The sequence below is a fragment of the Oryctolagus cuniculus genome, chromosome 10 (assembly GCF_051225735.1).
Source record: "Oryctolagus cuniculus isolate XC-2025 breed Fujian yellow rabbit chromosome 10, ASM5122573v1, whole genome shotgun sequence".
NCBI lineage: Eukaryota > Metazoa > Chordata > Mammalia > Lagomorpha > Leporidae > Oryctolagus > Oryctolagus cuniculus.
In genome coordinates, this window is record NC_142876.1 from 99,341,248 (window position 1) to 99,366,172 (window position 24,925).

The following is a 24,925-nucleotide window of genomic DNA, read 5'->3' on the forward strand; positions in this document are numbered from 1 at the left end:
CATCAGGAGAAGAGAAAAAGAGAGAAATGGGAAATCAAATCCAAAATGTCTCACAACATGGATGGGTCCCCTAACATTTTATAAACAAAAAGCACTGTCTTCTCTCCACTTGCAGGTTGTTTTGAAGACAAGGTCATGGCACTGTTCTCCACCAGCCAAAAGCTCCACGTTCTACCATGGCCACTTCTCAGACTGGTATCTCACTAGGCAATCTTCAAAGGTCAGGATCACAGGGAGACAACACCCTAATCTACTGTAGCAAAGACAAAATATCTTATCTTCCCCAAGCATTCCCTATCGTAGGTTTCCCACCATCCTCCCAGGCTTTACCAGTTTCCTCTTCAACCCGCACCTCTTATCCAGTAAGTCACCAAATCCCATAAATTCCAGTACCACAGTTGACCATTTACTCTTCCTGCGCTGCTAACAGATCCAAACAGTTCAAACCCTCACTACCCCTTCCCACAGGGTTCTATCACAGACCAAACTGGTCTTTCCTAGGCCATGTCTCATGTACGTAGCCAGAGAAATACTCCTAGAATCAGAAGCCAGATGATTGCTCCTCAGTAAAAACTTCCATTGATTCTACGCCACCTATAAAACAAATTCTGAACCACCCTCCTGTGATCTGGTCACAAACCATGTCTCCAATCTCACTTCATTCATCATGCTAAAGGTATATGATGTTTTACTGAATAAGAGAACTCACCACTCCCCAGCATCTGTCATACTTTTCCTTCTACTTTTGCCTTTACTCATGCTGTTACATTTAACTTCATTTCACCTCCACTCAATGAGATTAGCAGTCTACTTCTTCCCTCAAAACACAAACAAGGAGGGGCCGGTGCTGTTGGCGCAGCGGGTTAACGCCCTGAGCTGTGGTGCTGGCTTCCCATATGGGCGCCAGTTCAAGACCTGGCTGCTCCACTTCCGATCCAGCTCTCTGCTATGGCCTGGGACAGCAGTAGATGGCCCAAGTCCTTGGGCCACTGCACCCATATGGAAGACCCAGAAGAAGATCCTGGCTCTTGGCTTTGGATGGGCTCAGCTCCAGCCATTGTGGCCAACTGGGGAGTGTACCATCAGATGGAAGACCTCTCTCTCTGCCTCTCCTCTCTGTGTAACTCTTTCAAATAAATCTTAAAAAAAAAAAAAAAAAAAAAAAAAAAAAAAACAAAAACAAAAAAAAAAAAAACAAAAAACACCCACACCCACACACAAACAAGGGGTCGGTGCTGTGGCATAGCAGGTAAAAGCCACCGCTTGCAGTGCTGGCTGGCATCCCATATGAGCACTGGTTTAAGTCCCAGCTGCTCCATTTCTGATCCAGCTCTCTGCTATGGCCTGGGAAAGCAGTAGAAGATGGCCCAAGTCCTTGAGTCTCTGTACCATGTCGGGGACTCAGAGAAAGCTCCTGGATCCTGACTTCAGATCAGCACAGCTCTAGCCATTGTGGCCATTTAGGAAGTGGATCAGTGGATGGAAGACCTCTCTCTCTCTCTCTCTCTCTCTCTGCAACTCTGCCTTTCAAGTAAATAAATAAATCTTTAAAAAAAAAAAAAAGCATCAAAAAACCCTCACAAACAAGGAAAGAAGCAAACACATCACAGGCAAGGGAAGGGCATTCTAAGAATTTACGGTCTCACTTTTGGGACACTATTAAATGAATAAATATTCAAATTGTGATGATCCTTGAGTATAAGGAGAGGAGAAAAGGCATAGAAAATCTCTTAGTGAAGTAACAGCTGAAATTTTCTTCAATCTTGAGAAAGATTTGGACATTCAAGTACAAGAGGCCCACAGGACCCCAATTACACATGAGCAGAAAAGATCTTCACTAACACATTACAGTCAAACTCTCAAAACAAAGAATTCTAAAATTTCCAAGAGAAAAGTGTCAAGTCACAGTTAAGAGACTATTAGATTAATAGCAGATTTCTCAGCAGAAATCTTACAGGCCGGGAGGAATGAAATATCAGTACATGTTCTGACATACGGAAAAACCCAACCAAGAATACTCTACCCAACAAAGCTATCTTTCATAAATAAAGGAGAAATAAAGATTTTCCAAGACAAACAAAACTAAGGGAATTCATCACTACCAGATTGGCCTTACAAAAGATGCTTAAGGGAGTCTTTGAGACAGAAGCAATAGACAGATAACTAGCATCACAAAAACATGTTTAAGTATAAACCCCACTATGAAAAGAACAAAGGATACTCAAAATAAATAAATAGATGAGTTAATCAGTTTATGTTGTATACATGTGCTGAAATATTACACTTTGTACCACAAAAATTTTTCAAATACTAATCAAAAAAAAAATTTTTTTTTGACAGGCAGAGTGGACAGTGAGAGAGAGAGAGAGAGAGAGAGAGAGAGAAAGGTCTTCCTTTGCCGTTGGTTCACCCTCCAATGGCCGCCGCGGCTGGTGCACTGCGGCTGGCGCACCGCGCTGATCTGATGGCAGGAGCCAGGTGCTTCTCCTGGTCTCCCATGGGGTGCAGGGCCCAAGCACTTGGGCCATCCTCCACTGCACTCCCGGACCACAGCAGAGATCTGGCCTGGAAGAGGAGCAACTGGGACAGAATCCGGCGCCCCAACCGGGACTAGATCCTGGTGTGCCGGCGCCACAAGGCAGAAGATTAGCCTAGTGAGCAGCGGCGCTGGCAAAAAAATTTTAATTAAAAGAAAAAGAATCCACGGTCTCAGAGGCAGAAAAAGTTTGAAAAGGAGCAAAAGCTCAGCTTTGTCAATTTCTTGTTAAGTTACACTGAGTAGGAGCCAGGGCTGTGGCACAGTGAGTTAAAGCCCGAGTTCGAGTTCCAGCTGCTCCACTTGCAATCCAGTTCTCTGCTGATGCACCTGGGAAAGTATTGGAGGATGGCCCATGTACTTTAGCCTCTCCACCGACATTGAACACCCAGATGTAGCTCCTGGATCCTGGCTCCTGACTTCAGATTGGCTTAGCTCCAGCTGTTGCAGCCATTTGGGGAGTGAACCAGCAGATGAAAGATCTCAAAGTTACACTGAGTAAGCCCTCATCTTTGAACCTCAGTTTCCTCATCTGTAAAATATCTCTACACCAACACATAAGATTATCAGGACAATTAATTAAGACAGAGTGTGTCAAAATGCTTATAAGGGGATAGAGCTAAAGTAAGTACTAAACAGGAAATTAATAATTTGTATTAGATGTTTGTATTAGAAAAAAATGAAAATTAATGAGATATGCACATTCATAAGTTTGAAAGAAAGCCAAAATGAACCCCAAGAAAGTAAAATTTAAAAGATTTACCTGTTTAAAGAAGTATAAGGACTAATATTATAAAATAGAAATTACATTGAAACAAACACAGCAGAAGGGTTGACCAGTTCTTTGAAAAGTCATAATCTTGTAAGTTATTGTTATCCAATAGAGATGAAACTTCAAATAAAAAGGGCCAAATAACAGTTCCTTGTTGAAAGGGCTTCTCAAATCGCAACACTATTGACATTTGGCCCAAATCATTATTGGGGAAGGGGCTGTCCCATTTATTACAGGGTGCTCAGCATTCCACCAACACTAGTAATATGCTCATCCCCACTTGCAGGAGCCATGACAACCAAAAATGTCTTCACACATTGTAAACTGTCCCCTCGAAGGCAAAACCATTCCAGGTTGAAAGCCACTGCTCTAAGAAAACAAAGGATCACATCACACTGTAACAGCTAAGACAGGATTATTCATAGCTGTTCCTAATTTTAGAATAACTGGCCACTTTGTCCATTAGGACAGAAAATGACAGTAAGCCAAGGTAGCAAGGGCAAACTAAAGAAATAGGGACCAGATGTTTCTGCAAAACTGCAATGTTCATGTGAAAGGAAAAGTTATGAGTTAAAACAGCTGCGGAGCCCCTACAAGCAACAGAACTGACTTTAATTCCTAGGAATGAAAAGTCATTCTAGTGAAATATAAAGATGGTCTTGGAGTCAAATTCCAAAAAGTTGGGTACTCTAGCAGAGCAAGAAAACGGGGCAATACCTAATGTGACTTTTTTAAAAAAATTAATCTTAATAAACAATAAAAATTAATCACTTCAAGTTTTAAATATTTATTAGGGGCAAGCATGTGGCACAGTGGTTAAGTCACCTCTTGAGATGCCCCTATCAGAATCCTGTGTTGAGGCTCAGCTCTGCTCCAGTTCCAGCTTCCTGCTAATGCACACCCTGGGAGGCAATAGATGATGGCTCAAGTACTCAGGTCCCTGTGACCCACATGAGAGACCAGATTGAGTTCCTGGCTCCTGGCTTCAGCCTGGCCCAGTGCTGGGTATTGTATGCATCTGGGGAAAGAACAAGTGGTTGGGAGCTCTCTGTCTTTGTTTTTCAAATAAATAAATAAATATATTTAACCTAAGAATTAAGCAAATATTCTTTTCAAAAAAAATTGTACAACTGTAGTATTCCAAGTAGAGTCACAATTAAATTGTCACTTCTAAATGAATAATGGGGGCCAGTGCTGTGGTGCAGTGGGTTAATGCCCTGGCCTGAAACACCTGCATCCCATATGGGCGCCAGTTCAAAACCCGGCTACTCCACTTCCAATCCAGCTCTCTGCTATGGCCTGGGAAAGCAGTACAAGATGGTTCAAGTCCTTGAGCCCCTGCATCCACGTGGGAGACCAGAAGAAGCTCCTGGCTCCTGGCTTTGGATCAGTGCAGTTCTGGCCGAAGCGGCCAATTAGGGAGTGAACCATCGAATGGAAGAACTTTCTCTCTCTCTATCTCTCCTCTCTCTGTGTAACTCTGACTTTCAAATAAATAAATAAACCTTTTAAAATAAATAAATAAATAATGATAAAGTCCTCAGGAACATATCACATAATTTTTTAATATAGTTACCTCTCAGTAACGACAGGGGATTGGTTTCAGGAACACCCAACTTCCCACAGACACCAAAACCCAAGGATGCTCAAGTCTTTTATGTAAAATGGCACAGTATTTGCATATAACCTATGTATATCCTCCTGTATACTTTAAATCACCTTTAAATTACTTCTATTATCTAATAAAGTAGTTATATAAATAGTTGTTATATTGTATTATCCAGGGAATAATGACAAGAAAAAAGTCTGAATGTGTTCAGTAAAGATGCGGTTTTTTTCTTTGAATGTTTTTATCCAAGGTTGGTTGAATACTCAATGTAGAACTTATAGATACCAACTGTAATTAAGAATCTAATAAGGAGAAGAGGATCCCAAGAAGCCAGGACGGAAGATAGCATGTATATATCCACTTAGTCACCACTGGCATCTAAAATTTAATCTTAACATAACAGGAGTACTAGAGGTTTCTGAAAATATAATTCTGAGAACCCAAGTAATGAAAAATAGAAAGTGATGCACACACTTAGGGATTCTAACACCATTCTCAAGAACAAAGAGAACCAAGCAAGACAGTGTACTCTCACATCTTCATTGTTTTCCAGTATTTCTACTCGTTATACTTTAAAGAAACAACCTGCAGAATCAGTAGGGGAGATTCCAACTGAATAAGCTAACAATTTAGTAAATGCTACTGCTGGGGGAAAAATAAGTGAAATGATCATTTCCCTGCCAAGGGTAAAGTAGAGATGGGACAGAGATTTCTGGACAGGATAAGGGAGGGAAAATTGATTCTTGAGTCAAATGGTAGCTGTTACAATGAATGAGAACTGAAGACAGTAACATCAGCAAAGAGTGAAGGTCAATGCTAGAATCTGGAGACGGCAGCAGTGCTTCCTCCTAGGCTTCTTCAGATCTAAGTAATGATGATCCAAATGCAATGTTCAGTTCCACTAGAGTGGTCTGTTATGAAGACAAACAGGAACAGTCTACTCAGTGAGTAGAATCTTACAAACAACTAAATGTTATACAGCAAAGACTGTGGTTAGACAGATGACTTAACATTAGACTCAAGGTTAAAAGAAAAAGCCCTGGGACAATGTTTGGCTTAGCTGTTAAGATGCCATTTGGGCCGGCGCCGCAGCTCACTAGGCTAATCCTCCACCTTGCGGCGCCGGCACACAGGGTTCTAGTCCCAGTCGGGGCACCGGATTCTGTCCCGGTTGCCCCTTTTCCAGGCCAGCTCTCTACTGTGGCCAGGGAGTGCAGTGGAGGATGGCCCAAGTGCTTGGGCCCTGCACCCCATGGGAGACCAGGAGAAGCACCTGGCTCCTGCCATCGGATCAGCGCAGTGCGCCGACCGCAGCCTCCATTGGAGAGTGAACCAACGGCAAAGGAAGACCTTTCTCTCTGTCTCTCTCACTGTCCACTCTGCCTGTCAAAAAAAAAAAAAAAAAAAAGACATTTGGATCCAGCAACCTGTACTGAAGTGCCTGGGTTCAAGACATGACTCTGTTCCTGATTCCAGCTTCTTGTTGATGTGTTCCCAGTGATGGCTCAAGTAGTTGGGTCTCTGCTACCTATATGAAAGACCTAGATTGAATTCCTAGTTCCTGGCTTGAGCCTGGCCCAGTCTCAGTGGTTGCGGGCATGTGGGGAGTACCCAGAGGAGGGAAGCTCTCTTTCTGTCTCTCAAATAAATGTGGAAAAAAGAAATAAGAAAAAGTTATTTCTTTAAATAAAGAAAAGAAAAGGGCGAGTGTCACTTCTAGAAATTGAAAGCAAAGGAAGAAGCGAGCTGAACAAACCCAATAGAGGGAGTCTAGGGGTGACCTACCAGCTACAGAGACATAGTTCCCTCTCAATAGGAGCAGTTTAGTCAGCAGAAGTAGCCAGCAGGCAGAGCAGCACTGCATAAGATGCAGTCAGCTCTCTAAGGTGTGAACCTGAGAATCTCTCCCCCAGACAATTTCCTCAGAACAGGAGCAGAATGATGAAAACTCACAGGCCACCCACAACTACCCAACATCTGCTGAAAGGATCCAGACCTCCAGGCTGCAAAGTTTTACCATAAGGAGCCTGCCATCGACTTCTCTTGGGCAACCCTGCTTCATTCCCAAATCTCTGGACCAGAGTCTAGACATCTGCCATAGGCAAGCTAAATGCTAAAGGTTCTTCCATTTCTAAAACAAAGCTTACGTGAAAGAACTATAATCCACTTTCTGGGATTCAGCATGAGCTCATTGTTGCTAAGACAGCAGTCTGTGTCTTCTCGCTGTAAGCCTACAAAATTCAAGTGAAAATACCACACTCCCCGAGAAAAAATTCCATCCGAACAAAGGATAAGGTGACGTGCCACTCACTAGAGCCACTCACCATCCAGCAGGTCTTCCTCGTCATCCCTATCGTGCTCCTCCACTGCCACCTCCTCCTCCTCCTCCTCCTCTTCCGCATCCTCCAGCTCCACGTCCGGGTCCAGGTCTGGATCGCTCCCTGAGGCGGATTCGTCTGACATGGCTCCCAGAGGTCCTCAATGGGCATTACCGACTCATGGTCCACTGTAGGGGTCCTATGAGGAAGACAAGAGCCAGCAGAATTACCAACAGTTTCACTTAGGAACACAAAACTTTCAAGAAAAAAGATGCTGAAGATCAATCTCCCAGAGCTTTTCTAAGCAAGGGAAGCTAACATATCCAAATCTCAGCCTTCCCGAGTATGCTGCCCTGAGACAGGTTTTGGAGACCCTACCCAGTTCAAGCTGCCCTTGGATGCTTTTACAATAAAATATCTTAAAGTAACAATAAAATTATGTTCCTCATAATTCCCATTTGCTCATTCTTCCCTGCATCAACTGTTTCTTGAGCATCAACTCTCTTTATATGTATACACACACACACACATACACACATATATGTATAGATAATCCCAGGTGCTATTCCAGGCTGTGACGACACAGGAAGGAGTGCTAGAATCTAGTATGTGCCAGAAGGAGCTGCCATTTTACATAAGGGAGCCAAGGAGAAGGAGTGTGTTCTGGGCAGAGTGATCATCAAGGGCATAGCCTTGCAGTGGGTATGACTGGGAATACTCAGGGAATAAGAAATGGATCTTAGCTAGGACAATAAGAAATGGGTCTTAGCTGGCCTTCAAGCACTATAAGGAGATCATTCATTTTCCAATCACCTGAATGAAAGGCTTCTAGTGGCAGTTCGCTCTGCCACAGTCACTCCTCCCAATCAAGTCAGGGGCCCAAAATGCTGCTGCAGCTTTGTCTTCTTTCAGGTTCTTGCCTGCCTCTTGCCCAGTTCCAGCCCCATTTTTTTTTTTAATTTTTTTTAATTTTTTTTTTATTTATTTATTTTTTTTTGACAGGCAGAGTGGACAGTGAGAGAGAGAGACAGAGAGAAAGGTCTTCCTTTTGCCGTTGGTTCACCCTCCAATGGCCGCCGCGGCCGGCGCGCTGCGGCCGGCGCACCGCGCTGATCCGATGGCAGGAGCCAGGAGCCAGGTGCTTTTCCTGGTCTCCCATGGGGTGCAGGGCCCAAGCACCTTGGCCATCCTCCACTGCACTCCCTAGCCACAGCAGAGGGCTGGCCTGGAAGAGGGGCAACCGGGACAGAATCCGGCGCCCCGACCGGGACTAGAACCCGGTGTGCCGGCGCCGCTAGGCGGAGGATTAGCCTAGTGAGCCGCGGCGCCGGCCACCAGCCCCATTTCTTCCAAGAAGGTTTTTCAAAGTGTCCCAGACTTCTGGAATCATATTCCTTCTTCTGAACACCAGTGACCATACTAACCACACTATCAATTTTTATTAAAGGTTTCACATGGGCTATATGGGAAAGTGGTTTGTCTTTTTGGTCCGTGATCCAAACAAAATGGAAGGGAGAGAACATGGTAAATAATCTTTTATAAGACAAGGTACTGGAACTGGCACTGTGGAGTAGTAGGCTAAGCCTCCGCCTACAGTGCCAGTATCCCATATGGGCGAGAGTTCATATCCTGGCTGCTCCTCTTCCAATCTGGCTCTCTGCTATGGCCTGGAAAAGCAGTAGAAGATGGCCAAAATACTTGGGCCCCTATATCTGTGTGGGAGACCTGGAAGAAGCTCCTGGCTCCTGGTTTCAGATTGGCCCAGCTCTGGTCATTGCATTCCCATTTGGGAAGTGAACCAGCAGAACTTTCTCTCTGTCTCTCCACCTCTCAAATAAATAAAATTAAAAAAAAAAAAAAAAAAAAAGACAAGCTACTACAGACACAACATCAACAATCAGGTCATCCTTAAATTCTTCCCATCTCCCAAAACAAAACTGAAGCACAAGTCTCTAATTATTCAACACAAAAACTTTTCCAATACTGCCATCTTTTACTTAGGTTCAGATATAATTTGAAACACAATTTCTATCTGCTTAACAAAAACAGGGAAAAAAATAAAGCAAACTGAATCCCTTTAGAGTTTTGGAAAATTAGAACTTAAGTTTAGGACTGCCAAGAGTTAAAATTTACAGGAGTTGGGGCCAACTTTTGATGCAGCAGATTAAACTGACACTTGCTGCACTGGCAGATCCACAGAGTGCCAGTTTGTTTGTTTTAAAAGATTTATTTATTTATTTATTTATTTGGAAGTCAGAGTTATACAGAAAGAGGAGAGGCAGACAGAGAGAGAGAGAGAGAGAGAGAATCTTCTATCCACTGGTTCACTCCCCAGTTGGCTGCAATGGCAGGAGCTGTGATCTGAAGCCAGGAGCCAGGAGTTTCCTCCGGTCCTCCTACATAGGCGCAGGGGTCCAAAGATTTGGGTCATCGTCCACTGCTTTCCCAGGCCATAGCAGAGAGCTGGATTGGAAGTAGAGCAGCCAGAATTTGAACCGGCACCCATATGGGATGCCGGCACTGCAGGAAGCTGCTCTACCCGCTATGACACAGCACCAGCCCCAGAGTGCCAGTTTGAGTCCCAGCTGCTGTACTTCCCATCCAGCTCCCTGTTAATGTGCCTGGGAGAGAAAGAGAACATGGCTCCACGTGGGAGACTCAGACGGGGTTCTGCACTCCTGGCCTCAGCCTAGACCAGTGCTGGCCACAGAAGTTATCTGGAGAGTAAACCAGCAGATTTAAGATCTCTCCCTCTGTAACTCTACCTTTCAAATCTTTTTTTTTTTTTTTTGACAGGCAGAGTGGACAGTGAGAGAGACAGAGAGAAAGGTCTTCCTTTTGCCGTTGGTTCACCCTCCAATGGCCGCCGCGGCCGGCGCGCTGCGGCCGGCGCACCACACTGATCCGATGGCAGGAGCCAGGAGCCAGGTGCTTTTCCTGGTCTCCCATGGGGTACAGGGCCCAAGCACCTGGGCCATCCTCCACTGCACTCCCTGGCCACAGCAGAGGGCTGGCCTGGAAGAGGGGCAACCGGGACAGAATCCGGCGCCCTGACCAGGACTAGAACCTGGTGTGCCGGCGCCACTAGGCGGAGGATTAGCCTAGTGAGCCGCGGCGCCGGCCTCAAATAAATCTTAAAAAAAAAAAAAAAAAAGAATAATTTAAATATCTTTGGTTCATTCAGTAGGTATTAGAAGCAGTAACTCAATTAGATTTTCAGCAACTTTTGGAAGTAAAATTTATTTCTCAACATTTGTAGTGAAATGCACCTAAAAATTACATATTGGGGCTGGTGCTGTGGTGTAGCAGGTAAGGCCACTGCGTGCAGTGCCAACATCCCATATGAGCACTGGTTCGAGTCCCAGCTGCTCCACTTCTGATCCAGCTCTCTGTTATGGCCTGGGAAAGCAGTGGAGGATGGCCCAAGTCCTTGGGTCCCTGCACCCGCATGGGAGACCCAGAGGAAGTTCCTGGCTCCTGGCTTCAGATCAGCACAGCTCCAGCCATTGCAGCCATTTGGGGAGTGAACCAGTGGATGGAAGACCTCTCTCTCCCTTTCTCTGCCTCTCTTTTTTTCTGTGTAGCTCTTTCAAATAAATAAATAAATATTTTTTAAAAATGAAAAATAAAAATTACATATAATTCAACAACTACTCTGTTTGCAAGTCAGTGCTCATAATCAGCATAACCCCTATTTTATCCTACTATCTGAGATAAGCGCATTTTCCTGGCAGCATGATTGACTGATTATGGAGTGGCTTTCAGAGTAAAATTTTTAATTAGCAGTTATATTGAAGTAACCTGAATTCCTGTCATTTTGGAGGAGAAATTGTATGGTGATGATGACACCACTTACAGGTAAATAGTAACAAGGAAAAGCCTTCTAGATGCCCCCAGTCAACAAACCTCAGTCCCACACTCCCAATAAAAGCAAAAATCAATTAAAAATTCAACAACCACACACAATGTTATGACACAAGAGATACTGATTCAGTCCTCGATTCAAAATAGTTTTTTTAATATTTATTTTATTTATTTGAAAGAGAGTTACAGAGAGGTAGAGCCAGAGAAAAAGAGAGGTATTACATCCACTGATTCACTCCCCACATGACCGCAACAGCCAGAGCTGAGACGATCTGAAGCCAGGGAACCTGGAGCTTCCTCCAGGTCTCCCACACAGGTACGGGGGCCCAAGGACCTGGGCCACCCTCCACTGTTTTCCCAGGCTATAGCAGAGAGCTGGATGGGAAGTGGAGCAGCTGGGACATGAACCGGCTCCCACATGGGATGCCAGCGCTGCAGGCAAGGGCCTTAACCCACTGCGCCCCAATGCTGGCCCCCAAAACAGTTTTTTTTTTTTTTTTTTAATTTTTGACAGGCAGAGTGGACAGTGAGAGAGAGAGAGAGACAGAGAGAAAGGTCTTCCTTTGCCGTTGGTTCACCCTCTAATGGCCGCCGCGGCCGGCGCGCTGCGGCCGGCGCACCGCGCTGATCCGATGGCAGGAGCCAGGAGCCAGGTGCTTTTCCTGGTCTCCCATGGGGTGCAGGGCCCAAGCACCTGGGCCATCCTCCACTGCACTCCCTGGCCACAGCAGAGGGCTGGCCTGGAAGAGGGGCAACCGGGACAGAATCCGGCGCCCCGACCGGGACTAGAACCCGGTGTGCCGGCGCCGCTAGGCGGAGGATTAGCCTAGTGAGCCGTGGCGCCGGCCCAAAACAGTTTTAAAATAGACAATTCTTTAACATAGTACCCAGAAAATAGAGGGGATACAGGGATGTTGAAAACCAGGTAGCAAAATACAGTGACATAGAAGGAATAGGCTGTACTGTCCTATAGTACAGTAGCAGGACTATCATTCACAGCAATTTTTAATGTATTTTTTAAGGAATTAGAGAGGAGTTCAAAGGCTCCCAACACAAAGAAATGATAAATGTCTAAGGTGATATAAATGCAATGATTGGATCATTACATTCTGCATGTGTTTAGCAAATTATCACGCTGTGCCATATACAATTATTACACATTAATTTTAAAAACAACAAAATTTAAAAATAGTATCTAGACTACCAAATGACAAGAGACTGGAAAGCAATGAGATCTTTCAATCCCATCAAATTTGGTTTTTCTCTTTCCTTCCCTTCCACGGGCCACTAAATTCCTTTAGAGATTTATAATGTACTCTTTTCTTTGCTTTTAAGAACCACATCAATTACTAAAAGGTGAAATTTTGCTGTTACCATCTCCTTCCAAGAGGCAACTTAGGGAAAATCAGGAAAGTTGGTCTAGGGGCAGCACAAAGTCATTACATTCTGTCTCCAAGAGCCCCCAAGACACCTCCATGGGTAGGGGGTAAGGGATGGGGGTGGCAGAACAGCCTTTCAGAACACAGGACCCAGAGCCCCGAGTCAAGAACCTGGCTTTTAGTAGAACTGTTAGACAAATGTGAAGGTTAAAATTGATATTATAAAAATAGACCTCCCCCATGTACTCCTCATTCCATGTGAAACACTGTTTCAAATCACCAGGCTCTGCCTATAATACACAGACAAACTAGAGAGTAGTGACAGGGGTACTGCACCTTTACCAGGTCCTATGTTCCTACAAAGCCAATTCTGGGAATCAAATTCTATTTTAATGAAATAGGAGAACTCGCTATTTAAAGAAATCCTAAAAAAGAACCACTCTGAAAAGCAAATAATCAAACCCTAAGCATGTTAATAAGTCTACAGTTTAATACACTGGATTGCAAAAAGAAGGCTATAATTATGAAGAAACACACAACCAATTCTAGTCCAGCCTCTCACAGCAATCTTAGGAGAAAAGGAAAAGGCTATTCTGTCCTGTGAACATTACCAACAATGACACCTCCCTGTGGAGTAACGTCTGGCCAAGAATTAACAGAATTAATTATGTGAACACAGCACTAAGAAATATCCCAGAGGGAAAACACACAGGAGGATGGACGGACACACACACAGTCTTTGCTCACAAAACAGACCATCTCTGGAGAGTCCACATCGAAATCACAGGACTGTGAGTACATACTCACTATCTCATCACCATGGTGATATAGGAAATGACCCCCTAAAATACCAGAATTTGGGGTACCATCCAATATCACCATATGCTATCACCATAAAAGAGTGAGCCGGACATACCATGTCCCAGGCTTTTAATCCACTCTCAAAGGGGAGTGGTTAATTAACCTGATTGGCTGGTGGACACCCAGGTGTGGCCAGGTAGGGTCATGAGGTCACACAGGGGCGCGGCAAAGTTACCAGGTAGGGTGTGAGGTCACGCAGGAGCATGGCGAAGGTGTGATCTTCCAGCTAACAAATCTAATTGATTTTAACCGGTATGCCTGCCTACTTCATTGGGGCAGTCGATGCAATTTTAGGGACATCTTCATGGTCCTCAACGGCATCATAATCCTGTCTCTTAAATAAAAGAATCCTTTCCAAACTCCTCAATTTTTTTTACTTTGAATATATTAAATTTCCTCAAATGATCTCAAAGCAATTCCATGGCAAGGGCAACTGCCTTTTCTTACATGAAGAATATATATATATATATATATATAAAAAGCTGGATTTAACCTAATTTGCAAGTGAAACAAAACTTTAAAAGCAAAAAAGAAAATTCAATCCAATGCCTCCAAAGAAGCCCATTAGTCTAAGAATTCATATAATCCAAAGAGTTCAGTTAACACACAGTAGTCACTGAGTACCCACAAGATTCTTCCAGTCTGCTGAGATCCACTGTGAATACAAAAGTTACTGCCAGCTCCGGCCATTGCAGCCATCTGGGGAGGGAACCAGCGGATGGAAGACCTCTGTCTCTACCTCTCTCTATAACTCTTTCAAATAAATAAAATAAATCTTTAAAAAAAAAGTTACTGCCAAACACTTTCCTGAGCAAGACAAAGACATTGTTCCAATCACACTCAAAATGACTTTAAACCTCCAGGTAGACCAAATGCCTTTTGCTTATCTGTTAATTACCTGAAGCAGCCATTGAGCTAAACTGACACAGTTCAACATCTTTCACTCTGTAATATATTCAAACTTTTAGCAATTTAGAACTTATGACAAAAAGAAACACATTAAGACAACAAGGAACAGGGCCACAGGAGAGAATTCCAAAAGACAACACAATGGAGCCAGGCCCAGTGAACTGGTACCACACATTACAGAGGCCCTTAAGAGACATGTTTACAAAATCAGCTACGAAACCTAAATTCCAGTCACAACCCTATCTCAATGGGTAACCAGCTGCATGACTGTGCAACTCAGTTCTCTTTCCCAGCTTCACTTACCTACTCTCAGACCAGCCAGGCACAGAAATGGGCCTGAGTTAATCTTCAAGATCCCTTCCAGACTGAAAACCAGGAGTTCTCAAGGGGTGACTCAGGGACTCCTGGGGCTCCTCAAGGCCCCTTCATGGAAGCCACAAAGTCAAAATCATGCATGGTTTGAGCTACCAAAGTGCCAGTTAGGTCCACGTGCATACCACCCTGAAAACGTCCAGGTTAGAGCAATATGGTTTGTTTTTGTTTTAAGATTTATTTATTTGAAAAGCAGAATTACAGAGAGGCGAGCCGGCGCCGTGGCTCAATAGGCTAATCCTCCACCTTGCGGCGCCGGCACACCGGGTTCTAGTCCCGGTTGGGGCGCCGGATTCTGTCCCGGTTGCCCCTCTTCCAGGCCAGCTCTCTGCTATGGCCAGGGAGTGCAGTGGAGGATGGCCCAGGTGCTTGGGCCCTGCACCCCATGGGAGACCAGGAAAAGCACCTGGCTCCTGGCTCCTGCCATCGGATCAGCGTGGTGCGCCGGCTGCAGCGGCGGCCATTGGAGGGTGAACCAACGGCAAAGGAAGACCTTTCTCTCTCTGTCTCTCTCTCTCACTGTCCACTCTGCCTATCAAAAAAAAAAAAAAAAAAAAAAAGCAGAGAGGCAGAGGCAGAGAGAGAGAATGAGGTCTTCCAGAATCTGCTGGCTCACTCCCCAGATGGCTGCAACAGCTGGAGTGGTGCCGATCTGAAGCCAGGAGCCAGGAGCTTCCTCCACGCCTCCCACAGGGGTGTGCAGACCCAAGGACTTGGGCCATCTTCCATTGTTTTTCCAGGCCATAGCAGAGAGCTGGATTGGAAGTGGAGCAGCCAAGACTAGAATCGGTGCCCATATGGGATGCCAGCACTGCAGGCAGCACGGCTTTACCCGCTATGCCACAGCACTGGCACCAGCAATGGTTTTTTTTTCTCTTTTGTTTTTGGGCAATGGGTTTTTATATACAAAATAGACAAAGTTCTTTGATCTGCTTTCATATTCTACATTGCAATTAACCTTTAAGAAACCAATGCCTGTCAATTTTGGTACACTATCACAGAATATACACAATTATCTGAAAAGACTATTAAAACACTCCTCTTTTCCAGCTACATTTCTGTGTGAACTGGTTTTCTTCATGTGCTTCAACAATGCAGTAAGTAAACAAGAAAACAATCAGAACAGACTAGATATAGAATAGCAGATCTGAGAATCCAACTGTCTCTATTTACCAGACATTTTCAAATTTTCAAATGTGTAAAACAATTCTACTCTACGTTTTTGTTTTAGAAAATGTTTTTCATTAAAAATTTTATTTGTTAAAATACAGTGAGTTTTTTTAGTGTATCAAATATTTTTAAATGTCCTTTAATTTCTAATACTGATAGATATAAACCACATAAACAAAAGCTCCTTGAGGCCCTCAATAATTTTTAAAGGTATATAAGAGTTCTAGGGCCAGCGTTGTGACACAGTGGGTTAAAGCCCTGGCCTGCTGTGCCGGCATCCCATATGGACACCAGTTCAAGTTCCGGCTGCTCCACTTTCTATCCAGCTCTATGCTATGGCCTAGGAAAGCAGTAGAAGATGGGCCAAGTCTATGGGCCCCTGTACCCGTGCGGCAGACCTGGAAGAAGCTCCTGGCTCCTGGCCTCGGATCAGCTCAGCTCCAGCCACTGCGGTCATTTGGGGAGTGAATCAGTAGATGGAAGACCTCTCGCTCTCTGGCTCTACCTCTCTCTAACCCTTTCAAATAAATAATGTAAATATTAAAAAAAAAAAAAGAGTTATAAGACCAAAACATTTGAAAGCTGCTGTCCTAAGACTGTAAGACTTAAAGATTTATGAGCTCCTCCTTCAAATTTTCAAGCATCACAAAGAAAAATTTGTGATTTTTTAAATAAAGATTTATTTGTTTATTTGAAAGGTAGAATTATAGAGAGGCAGAGGCAGAGACATAAAGAGGCCTTCCATCCGCTGGTTCACTCCCCAAATGGCTGCCAACAGCTAGAGCTGGACCAATCTGAAGCCAGGAACTTCTACCAAGTCTCCCACACAGGTGCAGGAGCCCAAGGACTTGGGCCATTTTCTACTGCTTTCCCCAAAATAATTGTATTTTTTAAATGTAAAAAGCACAGAGCCAGTGCCGTGGCACAGCAGGTTAGGCCACCACCTGCAATGCTGGCATCCCATGTAGGTGCTGGTTCATGTCCAGGTTTTTCCACTTCCGATCTAGCTCTCTAATGACCTGGGAAAGTAGCAGAAGAAGGTCCAAGTGCTTAGGTTCCTGCCACTCATGTGAGAAACCCAGATGAAGCTCCTGGCTTTGGCCTGACCCAGCCCTTGCCATTGCAGACATTTAAGGAGTGACCAGCAGATATAAGATCTCCCTTCCTCCCTACCTCCCTTTCCTTCTGATCACTCTTTCAAATAAATAAAAATATTTAAAATGTAATAAGCAGGGGTTGGCATTGTGGCATAGCAGGTTAAGCCACCACCAGCAATGCCAGCATCCCATATGTGTACCAGTCGAAGTCATGGCTGCTCCACTTCTAATTCAGCTCCCTGCTAATGCCTTGGGAAAGCAATGAAAGAAGGCCAAAGTGCTTTGGATCCCTGCATCCACATGAGAGACCTGGAAGAAGCTCCTGGTTTCTGGTTTCAGCCTCACCCAGCCCCAATCGTTGTAGCCATTTAGGGAGTGAACCATTGGATGGAAGATCTCTCTTTCTCTCTGTGTAACTCTGCCTTCTAAATAAATCATTTTTAAAAAAATGTAATAAGCAGAGGAACAAATTATGTGATCATAAAATATTTGAACTACTCCATATTATATCCAAATAAAAAACTATAAGGGGCCAGTGCTGTGGCGCAGTGGGTTGGAGCCCTGGCCTGAAGTGCTGGCATCCCATATGGACGCCGGTTCTAGTCCCGGTTGCTCCTCTTCCGGTCCAGCTCTCTGCTGTGGCCTGGGAAAGCAGCAGAACATGGCCCAGGTCCTTGGGCCCCTGTACTCACATGGGAAACCTGGAGGAGGCTCCTGGCTCCTGACTTCGGATCAGCTCAGCTCCGGCTGCTGTGGCCATTTGGGGAGTGAGCCAACGGATGGAGGACCTCTCTCTCTGTCTCTGCCTCTCTCTGTAATTTTGTCTTTCAAATAAGTAAAATAAATCTTAAAAAAAACTATACAATTAACCTGACATATAAATGATATGTGCTAGTTACCATGTAAATGTAATTAGCCTTTAAAAGCAAACTGTTTCAGTGAATGAAGTAATGACTACATTTGCAGAGTCACATTTTTACTTTATTCCACTGAATCTCCACTATCCAAGCCCCATTTAAAATGGCCAAGGACTGAGGTCCCCAGTGTTCTCAAAAACCCCACAGCTTAAGATCTTCAGCAGGACACTTCTGCAGGGTCAATCCTAGACAGTCTGGAAGAATGGGTATTGGGAAGATATGAGCTAAAACAGGGTTGACAGTCTTGGCTATGAGAAGCCTATGTGACACTGGCACTACAGGCACTGCTCCACCCAACACAAACCTGGGCTCTGAAAAATTCACTCACACATTAAAACATCAGTGTTCATATGAAGGTGGTAAAGGGGGATAGGGACAGAAGATCTTTGAATACAGTGGATGATCAGGCAAGCGTGTAAGCAATTCTGGCAAGATATGTCACCATTCAACTTGTGAGCCTGTGTCTCTTTCCAGACAGCTCTAATTTAAGATGGACATTATTGAGATAAGTCCACATATGCAGGACAAGAAGGCTCACTTTGCCCAGGCTTCCCTGAGCCTAACCCAGACTTGAACCTAGATCTACATAAAAGCAGATCAGTTTTAACTGCTAGATGATGAGACTGAAGAGACTTGGAGAAAAGCAAAATCATACTCAAAGTCTCATCTTCTTGGGGGCTGGCACCGTGGTTCACTTGGTTAATCCTCCGCCTGCAGTGCTGGCATCCCATATGGGCGCCGGGTTCTAGTCCCGGTTGCTCCTCTTCCAGTCCAGCTCTCTGCTGTGGCCTGGGAAGGCAGTGGAGGATGGCCCAGGTGCTTGGGCCCCTGCACCCGCATGGGAGACCAGGAGGAAGCACCTGGCTCCTGGCTTCGGATCGGCGTGGCACACCGGCCGTAGCGGCCATTTGGGGGGTGAACCAACGGAAGACTTTTCTCTCTGTCTCTTTCTCTCTAACTCTGCCTGTCAAAAAAAAAAAAAAAGTCTCATCTTGCAACTCCTGCTTCACCAATACCTCCACTCCCCCTCACCAATCTCTTCCCAAAGCACAGTCCTCTGAGGCTCCTCCCTCTCCTAAACTCTATCACAGAGCACGAAGCTCAGTCCGGGTGCTTTCAAACGTAGACAAATACAAGTTGTGCACAGGGTGGGTGGTCTGATATGTGCAGCCCTGTGAACACTCAACAGGAACTGTAGCAAAGACTTCTCTGTGTCGATACAAACTACCCACCAGGCAAGACCCTGAAGAGCTCTGTGCAAGTAACATTTCAACAAATCAAAGCTCTTTTAAATGAGACTATGGCAGAGACCTGACATGAACCCTTTTACAACACAATAATAATCACTGATTTTCTGAGTTGATGCTGATCACTTTAGATTTTCAATTGCCAATTCTATTAAAATAGCTGTAACTACATGATAAGTTGTTTGATTTATAATGTATGACTACTATTTGGTGACACTTATATTTTCACCTCATGCTACAAGAAAAATTAATATGCTATTTACTGTATTTGTATGGTTATTAAGCTTTTCTCTTACTTTGCCAGTGACTTGGGCACTCTATGCACTTAGCTACTTAAAGACACTGATGAACTTTGGTTCTGTTTCTCATGGCTCTAACATGATTGGTAATGTCGGTAAGCTGTAAATCCCCTTATGGTGCCGTGGTATAAAACAAAAATATATTTGGTCTTTTTATCTCCCTCCTGATAGAAAAGTCCTAAAACCTTTGGAGTTTCTTGAGTAACAAGACTGTCCCTTTTGATCACACCAGTTTATGCTACTGAAGAGACATAGGGTAAGACCCCTGGACAGCCTTGGGATGGAGTGGGTCAGCAGAAAGACCAAATGACTAGAGGAACTCTTATTCCTACCCACTTAGCTCTGGGAAGTGGAATAGGGATCTAGAGATCAGGCTCAAGAAAAACTCTTGAACAATGAGCTTCAGAGAGCTCCAAAGTTGATGAAGACATCAAAGTATTGGGATGGTGGCACACTGGGAGAGGGCACAGAAGCTCTGCACGCCCCCACTAATACTTTGTCCTAATTTGATGGTTTCTTGAGTTGTATCCTTTTTAATAAAAAGGTAAATCCAAGTAAAGTATATTCCTGAGTTCTATGAGCCATTTAGCAAATTATCAAACTTAAGGCGAGGGGTTGTGGGAATGTCCTATTTATAGCTGATTAATCAGAAGTTACAGGTGGCCTGGGACTCAAGACTGGCAGTGAAAGTAAAGGCAGTGTTGAGAGATTGAGCCCTTTAACCTGCAAGATCTGCTCTATCTCCAGGTAGTGTCAAAACTGAACTGAAGGGGTCAGCGCTGTAGCACAGTGGGTTAATGCCCTGGCCTGAGGCGCTGGCAACCCATATGGGCGCCAGTTCAAGACCTGGCTGCTCCACTTCCAACCCAGCTCTCTCCTATGGCCTGGGAAGCAGCATAAGATGGCCCAAGCCCTTGGGCCCCTGCACCCATGTGGGAGACCTGGAAGAAGCTCCTGCTTCCTGGCTTGGGATCGGCGCAGTTCTGGTCATTGCGGCCAGTTGGGGAGTGAACCATTGGATGGAGGACCTCTCTCCCTCTGCCTCTCCTCCCTCTGTGTAACTCTGACTTTCAAATAAATGAATCTTTTTAAAAAATTGAATTGAAATGTTGAACATCCAGTTGGGTATCAGAGAACTGGTCATTGGTATTAGAAATCCAGTGCCACTGTGGTAAATTACAGTAAAAAGTTCATTTCCTCAAGTTATGGGAAGATTCATATCTTGACTTCCCATAAGTAATTGTGGGATTTACTTCCATGCAACAGCTAAACAGCCACATTTCCCACAGGCCTCAATTAGTAATTGAATGGTACAAGGGTTTATAAGTGGATATCATAGAGGTTCTACCCCCTCAATTCACAAAGGAACCAAATCTGTTTCAGATGCAGGGTTCTCCACATTTCTAATGGCTAATAAAAACCAATCATAAGAATTAGAATGAAACTAGCAGAACCAATGAAATCGTTAGTTCCAAATACAAGTAAAGACTAATCATCTCCAGGCTATCAGATAGCTCCCCCTCCCTCGGCCAACACACTCCCTTAAGCTATCAAAACTGTGATTTTTAGTAGCTACTCAAATGTGGAAGGGAGTATATGGGCAACGCGGTATAGCAAGTCAGAGCCCACTGATTAGGATGTGCCCACATCTTATACAGGCATGTGGGCTGGAGTTTAGAATCCATTCTAATGCATTCTGAGAGGCAGCAGATGACAGTTCAAGCACTTGGGGCCCTGCGGTAGCTTTGGCATGGCCCAGCTCAGGGCATTGTGGCCACTTGGGAAGTGAACCAGTAGATAGAATCAATCAATCAATCTCTCTCCTCTCTCTGTATCTCTGCTTTTCAAATAAATAAATAAATATTTTAAATATATACTATTTAAGCAGGGGAGAGGGTGAGGTTCCTGGGACTAACTCTGTATGCCTCACTACATATGTAAAAAAATCCTCCAAGAATTGTTTCAGTCTAAGGGAGACTAAACGCAATGTGGGATCCTGGGCTAGATCCTGGGAGAAAGGAAGGGTATGGCTACAAAGGCCAGTACTAGGGAAAAATTGAGTATAGTCTGGAGATTAGATAATAGTACTGTATTAATAATGAATTTCCTAATTTTTAGAATTGGTCCATGGTTATATAAAATGTCATTAGGAAACACATAAAGTAAAAATAAATAGCTTTCTAAGACTGCAAGGAAGAGAATATTTCTGATTCTCTAAAGATTTAAACATTTAACACATACAAAAATATATTACTTTAAATTATAAATCTGAATACTTTCTATAGTTTATCAGTAATAAGCTTCCTTTCCCTTAAGACACAATGGCTTAGGGCTAAAAAGGCTAATTAATCCTCTGAGCATCCCCATGCAGAGATAGGATGTCCCTTTGCTAAGGGGTGGGATTCTTTCCCTCTTCCTCCTGAGCCCAGCAGGAGTCAGAATCATCTCTGAGGCAAAAGTCTCACTTGGGCTGTTTCTGGAAGGCTCTAGGCATGATCAATGTCATAAACAAATGGCACCCCACAAGCAGGTAGAAATTGGACTCACCAGCTTGCCCTCTTTGTGTGGATGTGGCCCAGTTCTGAGTAGTCTTCTGAGGAGACTTATGTAATCTCTCTTGATGACATGTTTCACTATTACTTTATGCCTGAAGTTATTCTAACTTGTCCCCAGTTCTTAGGTTCCTACATACACACATACACACATGCGCACACACACATACACCTACATATTCTTCAGCACCGTAGAAATAAGATAGTCTAAGATTCACACTACTTTAAAGAATCAGATTTACTTATGTAAACTCTCACTACAGGTTTCTCTTTATTTGACCACTGGACATAAAAACTGATGATACCATTGATGTTAGCAAAGATAGTGAGAAAAAACAAAGTGTACACTTGACCTAAAGCCAGATAGCAGAGCTGAAAAAAAAAAAAAAAAACTGCTTCTTTCAAACACATACTCTTAAAACTTCTCTGAGGAAAAGCATATGGACTTTGGATAAAACCCAGGCTATAGATTTTGCAGTAAGAGGATCTGCAAGAAAACTTGATTTCTATAAGTAGAAAATAATAGACGCTAACTTTCAGGGAGAAGGGCCACCTGTCAGCAACTACAGTATGGTCTGTGCACATAACCAGCTGTGTACAACCCATCACTCTTCAAAGAGGTTGTTCCAAAGAGATAAGGCCAAAAGCCATTATACTAAATGGTGGGGGGAGGGTGGTGGTAGTAAAGAAGACCAAAGTAATTCACACAAGGACCACACGGTCAGAAGAACTCACCAAGCAGGGACATTGGGCAAAGGCTGGGATGAACTAAAATCTTAAATAAATACTCAAAAGAGGAAAAAAAAAGAAAAAAGAGTTGACAATTATTTGAGGAAAAGAATGATCAAAAGGAAAGGCAAAAGAGCTACCCATTTATTCACTCCAAAGCCTGGGCATTTTCTGTATAAAGACACTATATCAGGCATTGTGGGATTACTACAAATGCATGCCTCCAGCATTGTTGCACAGCAGGTTAAGTCACTACCTGCAACACCAGCACTTGTTCAAGTCCCAGGTGCTCTGCTTCTGATCCAGTTTCCTTGTAATGCTCCTGAGAAAGTAGTAGAAGATGGTCCAAGTGCTTAGGCCTCTGCCAATGACATGGGGGACCCAGATGGAGCTCCAGGCTACTGGCTTCAGCATGACGCAGCCTTAGTTGCTGCAGCCTTTTGAGGAGCAAATGAGTGGATAGAAGATTGTGTTCTCTCTCTCTCTACATTTCAAATAAATAAAATATTTTTTTAAATGCATGCTTCAATCAAAAAAACTCAGATGTAGAGCAAGAAGCAATAAGACTATGACTCTGAAACAGGAAGAATAACAAAAATGTAATTTTTGAACACCAAAGAAGTCTGTATCACTTAAATAACTATCAATACCAAACAAATTTAAACACAATATAAAATTATACTTCTAATACAAAGATGAAAGATAGTACTATTATCCCATCAGGAAATTTACAATGCATTCTTTCCTAATTACACTAACCATCTGCCCTGAACACGCTTACCCAAGGACACTCATTCATCCCAGTGCAGCTAAGAATACTAGCTGGGGTGGCCTGCCTGCCTTCTAACCAGAGCAAGAAAGTACCCTGGAATGAAACCTCAAACCCTTGCCTCATCAGTGCTCACTATGCCAACCCACAACAGTTGGCAACCACTGTCTAAGACAATCTAGCCGACTGAGAGCAGAGAATGAAAGTGGGACACCTGAAGATAATTGCCAAATCGCAAGGGCAGAGACTCCAGGCTTGCAGGAGTCCAGGGTTAACTCCAGGGTTGATGAAGTTCCAATCTTCTGCTCATTCAGTCAACAAATAGTTATTAAATATTCTTGTGAATCTTAAGTGGTCATTTCCCCAGCACTGAAGCCAAAACGAAAATGTCCAAAAACAGAAAGAGGAGTGAGGACTAGAAAAAGGACATGACAAAGAGATAATCCTCCCTCCTGCTCACCACAGTATACAAGAATTAGGAGCATAACTCACTGTTACATAACAGTGTAGCTGAACAAAAGGCCCAGCTAAGTCAATGGTGACAGCTGCAGAGCATTCTAAGCCAGGGCTGGAAACTGCCACTCGGCCATCCTACTGAACACCCCACAGCACAGCAGTTTCTACAGTCTCATCACCTCTTGCAATAACTAAAGACAAAAAACATGGGCGTCCATAGCAATTCTAAAAAAAGGGCATCTTCAAATTCAAACATCCCCATTTTAAGGTATCAATCCTCTTAATTAAAGTTATTTTTGCACTAGCTTTTCTATGACATACTGGGCAAGCCTCCACTTAGATTCTGACTTAATACTATATAAACTGGGGTCATAGTATACTATATAAACTATATACACTGTGGTGTAGTAGATTGAGCATCCACCTACGGCACTGGCATCCCAAATAGACGCCAGTTTGTGTCCCAGCTGCTCCTCTTCCAATCCAGCTCTCTACTATGGCCTGGGAAAGTAGTCAGAAGATGGCCCAAATGCTTGGGCCCCTGTACCTGCCTGTGAGACCCAGAAGAATTCCTGGCTCCTGGCTTCAGATCAGCTCAGCTCCAGCTATTGCAGTCACTTGGAGAGAGAGCCAGCAGATGGAAAACCTTTCTCTCTGTCTCTCCCTCTCTCTCTGTGTATAACTCTACCTCTCAAATAAATAAAATTAAAAAAAAAAAAATACTAGACAGAGGCCAGCACCATGGTATAGCGGGTAAGAGCCGCCACCTGCAGTGCCAGCATCCCTTATAGGCGCCAGCTCAAGTCCTGGCTACTCCACTTCTGATCCAGCTCTCTGCTGTGGCCTGGGAAAGCAGTGCAAGATGGCAGAAGTGCTTGGGTCCCTGCACCTGCATGGGAGACCCTGAAGAAGCTCCTGGCTCCTGGTTCTGGATCGGCGCAGCTGTGGCTGTTGCAGCCAATTGGGGAGTAAATCAATGGATGGAAGACCTCTCTCTCTCTCTCTCTGCCTCTCCTTCTCTCTCTGTGTAACTCTTTCAAATAAAAACATAAATCTTTTTTTTTTTTTT

General features: G+C 44.0%; 1 protein-coding gene across 3 annotated transcripts in view; it reads right to left on the reverse strand.

Moving 5' to 3' along the window:
• RAD54L2 (RAD54 like 2) overlaps positions 1–24,925 on the reverse strand; it is a 126,854-nt gene that overhangs the window by 71,705 nt on the left and 30,224 nt on the right. For 2 of the 3 annotated variants that reach the window (XM_070050757.2, XM_002713224.6), the window contains exon 2: positions 7,242–7,434. In XM_070050757.2, coding sequence (XP_069906858.1) covers positions 7,242–7,380 — 139 coding nt within the window. In that variant the 5' untranslated portion in view covers positions 7,381–7,434. Of the gene's footprint in view, positions 1–7,228; positions 7,435–24,925 lie in introns of all 3 variants that reach the window. The other variant, XM_070050756.2, reaches the window with a different exon arrangement.